This window comes from Orcinus orca, chromosome 19, assembly GCF_937001465.1.
Source record: "Orcinus orca chromosome 19, mOrcOrc1.1, whole genome shotgun sequence".
NCBI lineage: Eukaryota > Metazoa > Chordata > Mammalia > Artiodactyla > Delphinidae > Orcinus > Orcinus orca.
The window spans coordinates 41909763-41925380 of NC_064577.1; the positions used below are offsets into that span (position 1 = coordinate 41909763).

The 15618-nt window shown below is 62.1% G+C and overlaps 1 protein-coding gene across 9 annotated transcripts in view; it reads right to left on the minus strand.

Annotated features, from left to right (window-relative positions):
* Nucleotides 1–1412: 1412 nt before the first annotated feature.
* The window catches only part of RARA (retinoic acid receptor alpha), a 42784-nt gene continuing 28578 nt past the window's right edge, over nt 1413–15618 (minus strand). For 7 of the 9 annotated variants that reach the window (XM_033411103.2, XM_012537788.3, XM_049701396.1 and 4 more), the window contains 7 exons: nt 9332–9480; nt 7869–8010; nt 5696–5856; nt 5285–5461; nt 3793–3997; nt 2817–2975; nt 1413–2171 (listed from right to left, as the gene is read on the minus strand). In XM_033411103.2, the coding sequence (XP_033266994.1) occupies nt 1954–2171; nt 2817–2975; nt 3793–3997; nt 5285–5461; nt 5696–5856; nt 7869–8010; nt 9332–9480 (1211 nt within the window). In that variant the 3' untranslated portion in view covers nt 1413–1953. Of the gene's footprint in view, nt 2172–2816; nt 2976–3792; nt 3998–5284; nt 5462–5695; nt 5857–7868; nt 8011–9331; nt 9481–14785; nt 15505–15618 lie in introns of those variants that run through there. The other 2 variants (XM_004282766.4, XM_049701399.1) reach the window with 2 other exon arrangements.

Sequence of the window (15618 nt, forward strand, 5' to 3'; positions counted from 1 at the left end):
CTCCATCCTCTCAACCAGGAGCATCCAAGTGCCCTGTCACCTGTCTGTCCTCTGTGCCTCCTGCCCACAGAAGTGAGCTTAGGGGTGGACAGGGGAGGGCAGGACAATTCTTCCTGGAGGCAGAGGGACAAGAGGGCTGGCCTCCCAAGTTTCCATCCCAATCCTGAGCTCTTCTTAGTTTGCAATGAGCCCCTGACCCAGGTCCCCATGCCAACTGCCACTCCTGCTGTGAAGGTCATCTGTGGTCACTCCAAAAATAGAACTCTGCCACTAAGTGACCCCCCAGACTCAACCTCTGGCTTCCCAAGGGCTAGGGACTCTGAGGGCCGAGGGGGCTTTCTCCCTCGGAACGGGGACTCCCTGAAGGCGCAGGCAGGCTCTCCCTTTCTCCCCTCCCCCCACTCCACACTGGGGTCCCTAACGGGCTGTGAAAGCCCCTAGACCAAGGGCTTTCTAAGGGCAGGCCCATCTCCTTCCACACGGTCTCCAAAGATCCCAGCACAGCAAGGCAGGCTCTGAAGGCGGCTTGGCCCCCCCAGCGCCCACAGCTAACCCCCAGCCCCTGCCCAGACACCGAGAGAAGGCGGCGAGGCAGCAAGGCTCTGAGGCACGTGTAGAATAAATATAACTTTATTCTTTATCCAGTAGATCTCAGTGGAAAGTCCAACAGTAACAGGTGCACCAGCGGGCTCTGGGGGGATGAGACCCCAACCCCGGGGCAAGGAGGGCAGGGCAGAGCCAGCTCCCCAAACCCAGGGGTGCAGGGGTGACGGGAGGGGGCCCCCTGTAGGCCCGTCCTGCGGGGCAAGGAGGGGGCACGGGGGTGGGGTGGGGCAGGCCAGGGAAATGGAGGAACTTGGGCCACAAGTGTCTGCCGGCCCGTCTGTCCACTGTGTGTGTGTGTGTGTGTGTGTGTGTATCTGGGGGCCCTGTGGGCGGTGCTGGTGGCTGTGAGGCTGGGGGGCAGGGGCAGCTCGGATCCCCTGGCCAGCCCCTTCACGGGGCTCGGGGGTGGGGGGGCTGGAGGGCTTCAATGATGTGGGCTCTGATGGGGAGGCAGCTGTGCCAAGGACACGAGGCTGAGAAACACACGCCTTTATGTTCTGAGGCCCCCTTGCTTTGCCCCTGCCCCATCTCTTGGGGGAGCCCCCTCCTTCCAGGGGTTGCCGGGAAACTGTCCACGCCCAGTGGTTAGGCAGAGGGAGAGGGGAGGGCAGGCCTCGGAAAGTTAGTACTTCACAGTTTTAAAGAGAAAACTGAAGAGGAAAAGGCTGGGGAGGAGGGCTTGGGGGCACAGGGACTTAGGGAGAGAGGGGGCCCCTTCTGAGCCACTCCCCTCCCCCAGGACCCACCCCCCTCCAGCTCTGAATCCAGCTCCCCCCAATACACCGCACAGATTCCTTCAGTATAAATGTGCTTAAAATGAAAATTCTTATTAAAAAAATCAAAACCAAAAAAAAAAAAAATTAAAATAAAAACAAAACCAGCAAGAATTAATACCTGGGGGTTGGTACGGCAGGGTATGTACAGGGGGAGTCCCCCACCCCGGCCCACCCCCTCTGTCACCAACCGAGGCAGGGGGGCTCCCCAACGGGGGGGCAATGGCTTGTGAGTTCTGAGGATGGGGGAGCCAGGTCCTGGCATTTGCTGGTGATGAAGATGTGGAGAGGTGGGCAGAGGGGTGTCTTGATGAACACGAGGCCCCCGGGCCCCATCCTGAGGCCCGGGACCAGGGGTCCTCACTCAGTCCTTGCCCCCGATGTCAGCCCTGACATCTGCAGGAGCGGGCAGTCCATCGCAGGCCCGGGCCTCTGTCCGAAGAGTCGCCACCGCCTCCCTCCGGTCCCCCAGGGAAGGGAGGACAGGTGGGGGGCAGGGCTGGCAGGGGTCGCATGGTTGGTAGAAAGGCAGAGAAAAGCCAGGGCACGGGGCAAGGGCTGTGTCCCCGGGCAGTCACGGGGAGTGCGTGGCCGGGCTGCTTCTGTTTGAGCTGGGGCTGAGGCTGGGGCTGCAGCTGCCGGGCGGGGGAGCCAGGCCACCCCCATCCCGCCCTCCGCCCCCCGCTTGTCCGCTCAGAGTGTCCAGGCCCTCTGAGTTCTCCAACATTTCCTGGATGAGAGGTGGCATGGAGCCCGGGATCTCCATCTTCAGCGTGATGACCCGCTCAGCCCCTGCAGGAAAGGAGGGACAGAGGTCAGCATGCCCGCCCTGCTCCTCCAGCCCCACAAGCAATTGTGGCTCCAGGAGGGAGGGTGGAGGGGGTGGGAGGGTCAGTACTACCCATATCAGCTTCCACCGTGCACTGAACTCGGGGCTCAGCTCTTTGACATAAGGCAGCCCTCCTAAGCCCCCACGGCTGAGGGGCGGCAGGGCAAAGTGGTCCCAAACTCGGGCTCTGGGGTCAGACTGCCTGGGCTTGACACTGGGCCCTTCCTATGCGCTGTGTGCTGTGGACTCTCCTACTGACATCTCGAAACAACTCTGTAAACACCATCATTATCCCCACTCCTCAGATGGGAAACTGAGGCTCCGAGCTGCTGTCTGACCTGCTCAAGGACACACACCCACACAGTCTGGCTCCAGAGCCCTTAACCACCACGCAAAGATGACACTGCCACCTTGGGGCTCACAGGCAGGGGTCACCCACCTAGGCAAGGTGGGGTCCGGTGAGTGGGGCATCACATGGGCACAAAGACGTGGGATGTCAGCTCAGACGCAGGAGGCCTGACCCTGGACGTGGACGGTGGGTCCTGGGCCAGGTGTTGGGGCCCAGCCCCAGCAGGCACAGGGGGCATCTCCAGGTGTGGGAGCCTCACCCTTAGCACTGATGCTTCGCAGGTCTGTGATCTTCATCAGCATCTTGGGGAACATGTGTGGGCGGCTGGGCCTCCGTTTCCGCACATAGACCTTCAGTGCCTCAAGCAGCGGCTCCTGAAGCATGTCCACCCTGTCTGGCTGCTCCAGGTCCTGCCGGTCTGAGGAAGCAGAAATGCCGGCTGAGTAGCTGCCCTAGCCCAGCGAGGATCACAGCTGCACTTCCAGCCTTGACCACCAGGGGGCACGCCTGCCCAGACCACGGGCTGAGCTTCTCTGCTGGGGGGCGGGGGGAGGGCGGGGGCGGTCCCCACACAGAAAGGCCCTGAGAGGCTCTCAGATGTGAGCAAAGAGGGGCTGGGGACAGGGGTTGTCCAAAGGTCCCCCTGAGAGCCAAGTTCATGGAGGTGGGATCCCTGAACACAGGCAGTGCCACCTTAAGTAGAGACAGGTCTCCCACTCCTGCCCATTATTCTAGACACCAGCCTGATAAGGTAGAACTCATAATAATAAAATAATGACAGCAGCCAACATTCACTGGGTCTTACTCTGGGCACACTGTGCCTTATTTATTATCTCCTAATCCTCCCATCAACTTTATGAAGGGAAGACCATTACTGCCCCCATTTTACAGAAATAGAGGCTCAGAGAAGTTCAGCAACCTGTTGAAGGTCACACGTTTGGCCAGGACTTGAACCTGGGTGGTCTGACCTTCAAGTCCTCACTCCTAAGCCCCCTACAAGGAGCACTGCCTGGAAACGGAACCAGAATCCAGGTCTCCATCACGACTCCCTTGCCGTGTGGCCGCAGGCCAGACCCTGCTCCTCTGGGACTCGGTTTCCCCCTCTAACAGGGGTCTGACAAGGGTCTGACAGGTCCCTTTCTGATCTGATGATCCCTGAGCTTCTCCCCAGGAGAGGCTCTGGGGGTCACACCACCACCCTGGGCCTGGCCCCCAGACCCAGGCGCCCTGCCCACCTCCACAGATGAGGCAGATGGCACTGAGCAGGCCGGTCTCAGCATCATCCATCTCCAGGGGCAGCAGCTGGTTGGCGAAGGCGAAGACCAGGTCCGTGAGAGGCCCGAAGCCGGCATTGTGCATCTGGGTCCGGTTCAGGGTCAGCCCATCCGAGAAGGTCATTGTGTCCTGCTCGGGCGTGTACCGCGTGCAGATCCGCAGGATCTGGGTGCAGAGGGTTCTCGGGTTCAGGAACTCACATCCCCCAGCGCTTCTAGCACCAGCAACCCCCGAGGACCACCTGGCAGGCAGCCAGACCAGTGCTGTCCCATAGAACCTGCTGCAATGCTGGACACGTTCTACGTCTGCACCGTGCAGTACAGTAGCCACCGGCCACGATATGGCTGCTGGGCACTTGAAATGTGGCAAGTGCAACTGAAAAACTGAACTGAATTTAATTTTAATTAATTTAAATTTAAATAGCCACACATGACCAGTGGCCTCTATATTAGACAGCTGATCTAGCTCATCCTGCCTCCACGCAGAGAATTAAGAGGGAAACTAGAATTTCCAAGAAGGCAAAGACCACAGTGGATTTATGCCTACAGTTCCCAGGACTGGGTACGCAACAAGAGCTCCGTAAATGTATACTGTCTTCAACTCTCTCAAACCCTGATCCTGCCTCTTGCATCCCACCTGCCACCCCACCCCTATCAGGAAGAGCAGCCTGGTCACGTCCCACCACAACATTCCACATCTCAACCACTTTAGAGGTGGTCCAGAAGGGACAGGTGGGCTGAGCCCATCAGGGAAGACAGGGAGGACAGTCCTCCCTCCAGCCCTGGATTTGACAATCCCATCCACCCCCATCCTGCCTCCAGTCCAGCCCACCCTCTGGCCCCAGCAGATGCCCTGCAGTCCCCTGAATCCAGCTGGTCCCACACCAGCAGCCGTGTCACATGCCCCTTCTACAAACTCCTAGATGCTACCTCCTCTGGGGCGTCCTCCCTAGGGTCCAGCAGTGTGGCTCTCTGTCCTTCAGGGAGGGGACAGCCCTCCCCCATCTCCAGCCAGCGCTTATCACAGTTTTGCAAGCTCTGTTTACATATCTGTTGCCTCCACCAATAGAAGATTTTCGAGAGGGGACAGTGGTGTGTTCACCTCTGCTCCTGACACCCAGTTCAAGGCCTGGCCACACAGGGTCCCAGGAGAATCTTTATTAGACTGAACAGATGGGAAGACGGGTGGTTGGAAGGAAGGTCCGATGGAAAGATGGACTGAGGGTGGATGGATGCGTGTATAGCTATACGGGTGACCCAGTGCACATCCGGGGGCTGAGTGGCTAAGTGGACAAATGGACACATGGGGGAGAGGAAGGGGGGCTATTTGGGTGGGTGGGTATTTGGACAGGTCGATTCCAGATGGACGTTTAGGGAGGTGGTTATTTGAGTGGCAGGACATCCTCCAAGGACACGGGGGGAGTGCCCAGGTGGGCAGGGTGCAGACCCTCACCAGGATGTCCAGGCAGGCAGCCTTGAGAAGGGTGATCTGGTCCGCAATGGTGAGGGTGGTGAAGCCGGGCAGCTGCTTGGCGAACTCCACAGTCTTAATGATGCACTTGGTGGAGAGTTCACTGAACTTGTCCCAGAGGTCAATGTCCAGAGAGACACGCTGTTCTGAGCTGTTGTTCTGGGAGGACGGGGGAGAGTGAGGGCCTTCCCCTCGTGGCACCCTTCTCAGCCTGGCTCCACCAGCCCCCGCAGACCTGCCCTCTACTGCCTTCACTTCCTGAGAGCTCCTTGATGGGAGGCGGCGGGGAGGAAGGGGAGGTGGGGTGGGGGTGGAGGGGACGCGGCGGTGGCCCAGGCAGGGGTGCGGAGGGGCAGGCCTGGCAGAAGAAGGGGTGCCCCCGGGGGGCCGTACCGTAGTGTATTTGCCCAGCTGGCAGAGGGCGGGGAAGGTCTCCTGATGCGCTTTGCGCACCTTCTCGATGAGCTCCCCCACCTCCGGCGTCAGCGTGTAGCTCTCAGAGCACTCGGGCTTGGGCGCCTCCTTCTTCTTCTTGTTTCGGTCGTTCCTCACGGCTGTGGAGGGGCCAGGCCGCGCGGTTAGAGGGCAAGTGCGGCCGGCGGTTCGTCCCCAAGCCCGTCCATCCCCAGCCCGAGCTCCTCCCACCAGACCGAGAGCAGCCGGCTGCGAAGGAGGCCACCCGGCGGGGGCGCGCACATGAATGCGTACACACGCGAGCGCACAGGCAGGCGGGACGGCAACACACGGTGCCCCCCCCCCGCCCCCCGCCGTGCCCACCCGGGCCACACACCGAGGCCTGCCCCAGGGCCCCGTGACCACCGCACGCACGCCTGCTCTCCCACGCATCTACTCCAGCTCACACTCCGGGTGCGCACGCGCGGGGGTCCAGGGCTGAAGGCACGTGTGCCGAGTGTCCCACGTCTGGGCTCGGCCTCCCTGCCTCCCGCTCCCCCTGCCTCCAGGAAGGACCGGCTCCTGCCTCCACCATCCCCCAGCCCTCCGGGCAGCCGTCTCCCTGGGGTCCCGGGGATGGGCGGCCAGGCGAAGAGTAGGGCTCCCCAGCCTGAGAGTGGGGGGCCCGGGTGGGAGAATCTCTCGGCCCATTAGCCGGGGGAGCTGACAAATCACCGGGGGCGCTGAGCCGCACACACCACTCGGCTTTAAAGAAGCGATGGGGTCGTTACCAGCCGATTAGCCCAGACACACAATCACTCACAGGACCAGTGGCGGCGGCTGCTGACGCTGGAGGAAGAGAGGGTGGGGGTGGGGGGCCCAGGGAGGGGCAGCGGTGGGGGGGGGCAGGCATAATTTGGAGATCACTCATGTCGATTCTGCAAATTCAATAAAGTGCAAGGGAGAGAAGGGAGAGGGAGAGAGAGAGTGGGGGGATAATTTGGGAAGAGAAAATTGCAGCTGTGACAAGACGTTTATCATTCGGAAGCTTTAATTCTATTGAAATGGCAGCTGCTCAGCTCCGGGGCACAGAGCAGCCAGAGAGGAGGAGGAGGGAGGGAAAGGGGGAGTTGGTGGTGGAAGGGAGAGGGGGTCCCCACCCTGGCCCTTCTGTGATGAAAAGCTCTGGGAGCGCAAGGTGGCAGAAGCAGAGGGAGGAGGTGGTTCCGGGCCCTGCAGGGAAGGGTCCCAGGCCTGTGGGTCCCAAGTTGTCACCCGCTCTGCAGCGCACAGCAGCCACTTCCTGGGCTCCGGACAACGCAGCCCCTTCCTCCTGAGGCAGGAGGTGGCCGGGTGCTGCAGGATCCCTCTGCTCCTGTCTGGGGCTGCTCGTGTCCCCCCCTCGTCCCCTCCCAGCTTCCTTCTTCCACTGCCCTGCCCACAAAGGGCTAGAGGGTCCTGCAGCCCCCTCCCCCACCCCATCCCCCATGGCTCAGGCACCATGGCAACGGCCACGCAGACAAGGAGGCGTCTGTCAGCATCATTTATCTCTGACATCATCAATCACCGGTCACCACGGCAACACCCATGATTTCAACACAAGAGGGTCTCCCTGTCCAGCCCTCCCTCTCTCCCTCCATCGGGCCTCAGCTGAGCCCAAACTGGAAGCCCCCGTTCCTCTGGGATCGGGGAAGTCTCAATCCTCTCTTCCAACTCCCGGTCCCAGGTTCCACCAGACAAAGGCTCTAAGATCCCTATGCCTGCAGCACCTCCCCGGCCCCCCCCCACACACACACAAGAAATACCCAGCAGCACCCCTGTCCTGAGATGCACAATCCGGAGGGACTCGGGGAGGCCTCTGAGCCCCACCCCAAAGCCAAGCAGGGCCGGCAAGCAAGGCAGCGGGCGCAGACACACGCATGCACGTGAGCGAGCACACGCAGCCCGCCTCACGCGAACAGGAAGGGCTGTCCGCACAGGGACACACAACTCGTGAGACAGACAGGTCCCTGAAGCTACAGGTGAACCGTCTTCAACCACAAGCCTGCACACCACGTCACGAGCACGGCCGTTCACATCCACACACATCCCCAAGCCCCTGATCACCCAGCTTTAGGGGCCAGGCACTCGCGCCCTGCCCAACGCACGGCCCCGCCCTGCCCACGGCACTCACACTCCTTGGACATGCCCACTTCGAAGCACTTCTGCAGCCGGCAGTACTGGCAGCGGTTCCGGGTCACCTTGTTGATGATGCAGTTCTTGTCCCGATGACACGTGTACACCATGTTCTTCTGGATGCTGCGGCGGAAGAAGCCCTGGGTATGGAGGGCAGGGAGTCAGGTCAGCCACACCCACAGTAGGAAGAGCACTGGCCCGTGGCCGCAGCCGTGGGAGCAGAGGGCCAGGTGGCTGCTGCCCCCAAGGGCTTCGGACATCAACTACCTGAGTAGACCAGATAAGGCAGAGGGAAGGGTCCACCTACAAGGATACCCCGAGAAGAATCCCAGTACCTGCTGCCTCAGCACTGCAGGTGGGCAGAGGGCTTCCCCCAACCCACACGCATAGACCCAGCTTCCTCTCTCCTGGGGAAAAGGACCTCGGGCTGCTGGTGAGTCAAGTAAAGAGGCAGATGGGGCTAGAGGAGAGAGAGGCAGAGCTCTGGAACCCACAGCCCTGGGCTCAGAGCACAAGAAGAGAAGGCAAGCAGGAGGGGCCACACAGACACACACACAGGCTGGCCAGACAGGTGGAGAGCGCGCTCAGGAGCAGGGCAGCAAAACACGCATTCGCTAACCAGGCAGATGCGCACAGACTGATCACAGGTAGACCAGGCTGGTCAGGGGCTGCCCACATGGGCTAACAGAGAGACTGACAGACAGGCTACGGCAGACCAAGAACAACCAGACAGGACAGGCAGACACAGAGTCCAAGGCCTGGTGCTTTGTGCTTATCTCTGCCCCACACTGAGGGGCAGCCCAGGGCCCCAAGCCTCAAAGCTGTGCAGCTTCGGAACCCCAATCTCTGGGGAAGAAACGGGTACAGAGGCTCAAGCCCTGGGGAGAGGAGGAGGAGAGGCCATGCCCACAGCTGCTGGGAAGGTGGCAGCCACATCTGCACCCTGGAGCCAAACATGGGCACGTGGAAATCCAGCCAGACTCTGGGAAGCCCACAGCCTGGGCACCTGAAGGAGAGGCCAAGGCAAGGCGCCTGCTCCTAACGGCCTCCTGCCAGGCTGCCATGGCGAGGTTCAGGCAGGGCCACAGAGGGCAGGCCTCCTGGGTCCCCAGCCAAGAGCCAGTCGGCAGCTAGCTCACCATGGCAACCCGGGCATCGGTAGCAGAGCGGGTGTACACCCTGCCAGCTGGAGGATGGAGATGATGGGGAAAAGAGCTGAGGCAGGAGGGGGACCTCTGGTTTGGGGGACCCCTGCTCATCTACGGGGAAGGAGGTTCTGCTGAAGGCTTCCCCTCCTCCAAGGCTGCTGCCACCTCCCGCACAGAAGTAAGAGCAGCAGCTTCAGGGACACCCACTACCACCACCACCACCACCACCACTGGCACAGTCCCAGCCCTCGGCAGTGGGAACATCCCATTTATCTAATCAGGGATGTCCTTCCCAATGACCCCCTCAACTCACCTTGCAGCCCTCACAAGCGCTGACCCCATAGTGGTAGCCTGAGGATTTGTCTTGACAGACAAAGCAAGGCTTGTAGATGCGGGGGAGAGGGGGTGGCGAGGGGGGGCTGGGCACTATCTCTTCGGAACTGCTGCTCTGGGTCTCAATGGCTAGAGAGACAAGAGGAGAAGGGCGGTTAGAGACCCAGGTCACCATCCTTAATACAGTGCCCACCCTGCCTCCTGATCTCTCCCAGGAGCCTCTCCCAGCCACCCCACTGCTGCCAGGAGTCAAACTCTGGGGCAGGGACACGGTCTCAGGAAACCTCGACTGGGGAAATGGGGCTGCTGATGAAGCTCCAGCACCCCCTCAGTCCTGCCTGCTTCCGCAGGACCCCACCTTCAAAACCAGAAGGAGCAGATAATAAACCATCAGATTTGTACACGGATGTGGCAGTACTTGGCGCTTGGGCGTGGGTGTCAGCCTGGCTCCACAGCCCTGGACTCTGGGCAGCCCCGCCCCATCTCCCCTATGTTAGGAAGGAGTTAAGGCCTGATGAGGAGGGAGGGAAGAGGACACAAGCTGGGGACAGAGGAAACTGGGGTCAACAGGATATTCAAAGCCGGCCACTCCCCCACCCCCTCTGCTTCCGCTCCCCCCTCCACCCCCTCTGCCAGCAGCCACAGCCCCTCCTCCACCCAAACAATCCCCTGGCCAGGGACCCAAGGCAGGGTGTGCACAGTCACAAATGCTGGGGCACAGCAGGTGGGGACTCCCTGAGATAAGCAGGGGGACCCCCTGGAGACAGGGAGAAGAGTCCCTGTGGGCCCCGGAAGCCCATTGCTCTGGGTGCCCCCTGTCTGGGGGGAAAAGCATGACAAAGGGGGTCTGTTCCCATCAATGCTCTGTCTGTCTGGCCTCCATACGATACTATGTCCTGTGTCCCGGTTACTATTCCCCTCCCCTCCTGTTATTCAGCTCTAAGAGGGCAGCCAGGCGGGTGACCTAGCCAGCAAGGGCAGCTCCCCCTACAAATCCTCCCCAGTGCCTGGCCCCATGCCCATCACCCCAGGCAGAACAGGGGGGGCTGTCTGTGCCCGAAGCCAGGACAGCTGGGGGTGTACTGTCCTGGATGAGAACTGTGACCCAGTCAACCCCAGATTCCCAAGGGGCCACCCAGCACCCTCCTGAAGCTTTGCTAAGTCCACGTGCCCAGGGCCAAGGAGGGGCAAGGATGCCTCCCTGAGGAGATAGATCCCTGCTTCCTCCCACACCCCAGAATCCCATCTAGTCTCACCCCAAACTCCAGCACACGAGGTTCTGGAATTCAAAGGGGCCCACAGTTCCTGCCCGAGCACCTCATGGCTCACGTGGCCCCGAAGCCCAGGCACGGAGAAAAGCAGCACGTGGATGGGGGCGGGGAGCGGTGGGGGGCTGGCTAGCTGCATGCTACCACCCTCCCCCTTTACCTGCAAACACAACTAGGGACTGCCAGGCGGTTGCTGACAGGGAGCCAGGCCAACAACCTTGGCAGGCCTTCCCTGGCTCTTAGCTGGGCCTGGGCACCACTTCCCTGGTCAGCCCGGCTGACCAGCACTGCTGTGGCCCCACGTCCCTGCCCCTGCCCAGAGGGCGGCCTGCAGCAAAGGATCAGTGACTGCCGACACCAGCCCCGCACCCAGCCGGACTCATCGCTGACCTCCCCCACCCTCTGCTCCTCACCCCAAATCGAACCGTCCTGGCCTGGTTTTCCCCACCTCACTCTCCCAGAGGCCAGACAAGCAAATCAGACAGGCGAGAGGCCTGAGAACAGCTGCTGGGGGGGGGCGGGGTTGGGGGGCCTGGGTGAGGCCAGGAGGCAGAGGGGTGAGCGACAAAGGAGCCCTTTGTTGTGCTAACTTTTTCCAAGACGTAAAAGGAGTCACAACAGACAATCCAGACTGGTGGGGGGTGGGGGTGGGGTGTCAAGGACAAGGGGGTGTGGGGAGGATCATGGCCTAGAATCCCAGTCAGAGTTCTGACCAGAGAGGAAGGAGGCTCTGACCTCCCTCCCCTCCCTCTCTCCCTCCCCATCCAGTCTTTGCCCTGGACCCACCTCCCCCAAGGCCCGACCTCTAAAATGGACCAGAGGAGAGGGGGAGAAAGGACAGAGAGAGCTTTGGGGTATGGAGTGGGGTTGAGGGGAGGGGGCCGTGGGGAGACACAGGGGGTACCCAGATGAGGGACAGGCAGCTTAAGACCAGGGACTGACTGGGGAGGCAAAGGTCTGTAGAAATTTGGAGCTGAGGCAAAGTCCAGAGGCTGTTTATGAAACTGGAAGAATGTGCTTTTTAAATTGCACTTTTTGGCAGGACGGGGGAGATGACCGAAGGTGAGGGTACACAGTTTGGGCTCATTGAGGCCTTCCTGCGGCCCACCCCACAGCAGCTGGCTGCCTCTGAGGCTATCACACTGGTCTGCACGCCCCACGCCCAGCACATCCCCACCTGTCACCCAGGTAACAGCTCTGAGGTTTCCCACTGTGCCCTTTGCACCCAGAGCCCCGGCTCAGTCCCCACCTCCCGGGCCACCAGCCAGCAGCCAAGGGGAGCAGGGGCACTCTAGGACGCTCCCAGCCTCTGCAAGAGTCAGGACACAGCCTTAACTCTGCACACCCAGCGGGGGAAGGACTGCCACGGCCTGGCCCCTTCCCGCTCACCTCCCTCCCCAGAGGCCCCAGCCCACAAATCTCTCCTCTTCCTGCAGAAGGACGAGGCGGGAGAAGCACCACACCTTCTCAGCTCAAAAGTTCCAGCGCCCAGCGAACGGATGGCACCGGCCCAGGGAGCCAGGCGTCCCCTCCCGCCCGCGCTGCCAGGCTGCCCCTCCCCCGCCCCCGCTCGGCTCCTGGTGGGCAGAACGCTCCGGAGTCCCCGCGCCCCAGAGCCGCTCGCAGGCCCGCACAAGGGGCCGGTTTCCTGGAGGAGATCTGCAGGAAATCAGCCGGGCCCCCGGCCAGCGGCTCCCCTCCCAATCCTGCTGGCGCCCGCTCCTCCGCAGCTCCGCTGGCAGCCCGCGGGGAGGGGCGGGGAGGGGGCGCACGGCGCTGGGCCTCGCCCTTCCTCCACCCCAGAGGAGGGTGGGGGTGACTCTGGGTGTAGCGCGGCGGCGGCGGTGGCGGCGGAAGAAGGCCCCTACCCAGCGGCCGCCGATAAGCATCTCCCCCCCTCCCCCCACTACGGGCATCCACGTGCTTCACATTCTTGGACGTCTGGGAGCGGGCGGAGGCGTGAGCCGCGAGATTGGTGGGGGACAGATGGAGAGCCACATCCTTTGTACCCCTTGTCCTCTGGCGCCCCAAAACGGGGATTCTGGGGGAGGGAGGCAAGGTCCCCGGGGCCCTGCAGGATCGCGAAGGTCTTCTCCCCAAGCCCACGTGCAGTCTCTTCCCACCTTTGGTGGAGGTGGCAGCAGAGAGTGGAGGACTCGGTGTGAGGGGGCAGGAGGGCTCCTGTCACCAGAGGACCTACACACACCCAGGGGTTCGGTCATGAGCCCGTGTACTGTAGACACACTCAAGTCACCACCCCCAGCTTCCAGGCCCTCCCAGCCTGTACCGCACCACAACCCTCCCAGCCACTTTCCCGGCCCACTAAGCTTTGGGGGCAGAACCCACTGCCACAGACCCGACACTCCCGCCACGGGAACAGGGGAGCCGGGGCCTCTGGCTCCACGCTGCCCCACACACGGTGCGGGGGAACAGGCCTCCACTTCCCCCATTGCCCGAGGGCCTCCAGGCTTCCCCCTACCTCGCCTGGCCAGTTTGGGGCCAGAAAGAGCTGAGCTGCCCCCAAGGGCTGGAGCCCAAGGCCTCGGATCCCATCTCCTCCCCAGTCCTCTGGCAAAAGTGGCCAAGGCTGTGGAGGGAGTGCCCATGGCAGCCATGCCCCAAGTATCCCACTTAGCAGGGAACACCTTCCTCCAGTTCTGGAAGGATGGGAAGAAGGGTCCCAGTGTGTGTCACACCTCTCACCTGTCCGTTTTTTTTTTTTTCCTAAAGTGCACCCACGCGCACCCTGCCCTCCCTCCCACGGTCTGCAGCCTGCAGCCTCCCAGGCAATCTGCCCCAGAGGCAAAGGTCAGGGGGCGGGACAATAAAGGCTGGGGGTGAGGTGGCTCTGAAAGGGGCAGGGATGGGCGTCTCTGCACCTCAGGTCTCTCTTCCCAGAGCAAAGGCATTGCGGGTTGCCCTTCAACCTACTGCAATCTGCCAGGCCCCCAGAGACCCACTCTACCCCTCCTCCCTGGCAGGCAAGGGAGAGGCAGCCAGGCCGGGAGGGTGGGAGAAGCCCCCCAGGGAAGAGTTGAGCCCAGAGCAGGGGAGAGGACAGAACCGGAGCCAAGTAACAATAACGCCTAAGCACCGCTCTCCCCCACCAGGTACACTACCTCACAGCTGGGTATAAACATGCCCAGGTGTGCACCCCAGGCACTCACAGCTCCCGCCAGTGTACAGGGCCTCTCCCTTCCAGGGAAGCCTGAACCCAGCCAGAGGACGGCGAGGAGAGGAGGTGCCAGGACTCCAGGGTTCTCATCAGCAGCGGCCCTCTTAAGAAGGGACAGCCCAGTGCCTGCCTCATCCCCAGGTGAAAACACGGTAACAAAAGGACACGGCTGAGCTGGGAGGGGATGCAGCCCTCATTTCCAGAGTAGCCCCAGACCCACAAAAAAATCAAACTCATCCTCCAGAGAACAAACCGTATTAGGATCATGGGGAGGGGGATTCTTCCCACCAGAGTAGCTTCTCCCCTCCTTTCCTGGCATAGAAGCCTGTGCCAGCCAAGTGTCTAGGGTCAGGACAACCCTCAGATGGACAGGTGCCCTTCCCCAAGGTGTAAGGGTCGGTTAGGCTGGCCGACGGGTATCTGACGGAGTTGCCCCTTCCTGCCACACCCCACTGCCAACACCAAAGAAATGGAGCGCTCCCCTGACATTCAAGAGCTGGGGGCAGCAGCTGTCGCCCGGGACAGGCTCTCCCCAAAGCTTTGGCAGGGGTGGGATCTGGGGAGGAGGCCCCTCCTCCTAGAAGCAGACAAGCCCACAGATAGGACCTTTACCCCACCCTTCAGGGTGGGAGCAAGGACCACTCAGCTGTGAAGCTATCGGATTGCAAGCAAGAAGAATATAAACTGGGGGCAAGGGGCTTCACTTCCCCTGCAAAAAGTGGAAGGAGAGATGAACAAACGTTTCCTGAAAGGAGGAACCCCCAAAGTTCCTCAGTCCAAATACAACAGAAATAGCGCCCAGGGTTACTCGGGGGAGTCCAATTGTCCAACAAGGGCACCCTACTTTCAGCAAGAGAAACAAGGGAAAGTGGAGGGTAGGGTAGAGACAAGACCCTCACTACGCCCCCAGGCCTGCATCTCCTGGTGGAGCGGAAGCCCTACAGCCCACCCTCACCCCCCAGCTCCCACAATAGGAGGGATAGGCCGGTACCTACAGTGGTTTGAGCCATTCCAAAGCGGAGTCCGGAGCGGGGTGGAGTAGGGACCGGGGGCAGGGAGCCCCTTCTCCGGGAGCAAACAGGCCCGGTTCTGGTTATAAAAATCCACCACCAGGAAGGGATTGGGGGTGGGGGTGAGTCCCCCCACGTCCACACTCTCGTACATCTTCCCCGCGAAGACAAGAGGTCCGGGCGGATAAGTCCTGCGCGCCGCCTCCCTCACTCAGCCGGCGGCGCCATCCGAGAGCTGCTGAGGGCGAGGGGCACGTCCCCCCCGCCCCGACTGGAGACCCGGGCCGGGGGCCGCCCTCTGCCCTTAGTCCCGCGTCCAAGTCGGCCGGCCGCTCTGCGAGTCCCAGGTGAAAAGCAGGGAAGTTGTGTGTACTGGGGGCGGGGGGACTGGGGGGGGGGGTCCTTCGGCTGACCCCGGGAACGCCCGGCCGAGGCCCGGGAACTCGGCGTCTTCACCTCGAGGGGGCTCCCGTCGCGAGTCTCATAGTGTCCGAGGCAGCGTCCCGCGGCTCCCCGAGTGCGCCTGCCGGGGGCGCGATCGGCGCGGGGCGGGGAGTCACCGAGCACTTCCTCCTCCCAGCCGGGGCTCCCGGGCTTCTCCGGGGCGAGGATTCCGGGTGGGGTTGGGACCGCGCGGCTCCGCCTCCGCCTCCACCAGGCAAGGGGCGGCCGCCCTGCGCTCGGTCTCCGGCGGTGCGCGCCGCGGGCCCCCAGCCCCGGCCTACGCGCCCCCTCCCCTGCAGTCCCACCCCCTTTCCTCCGCCCCGTCCCGTCCAGGCACCGCCCCTGCCTTAACCCTTTCCCGGCGGGTCCG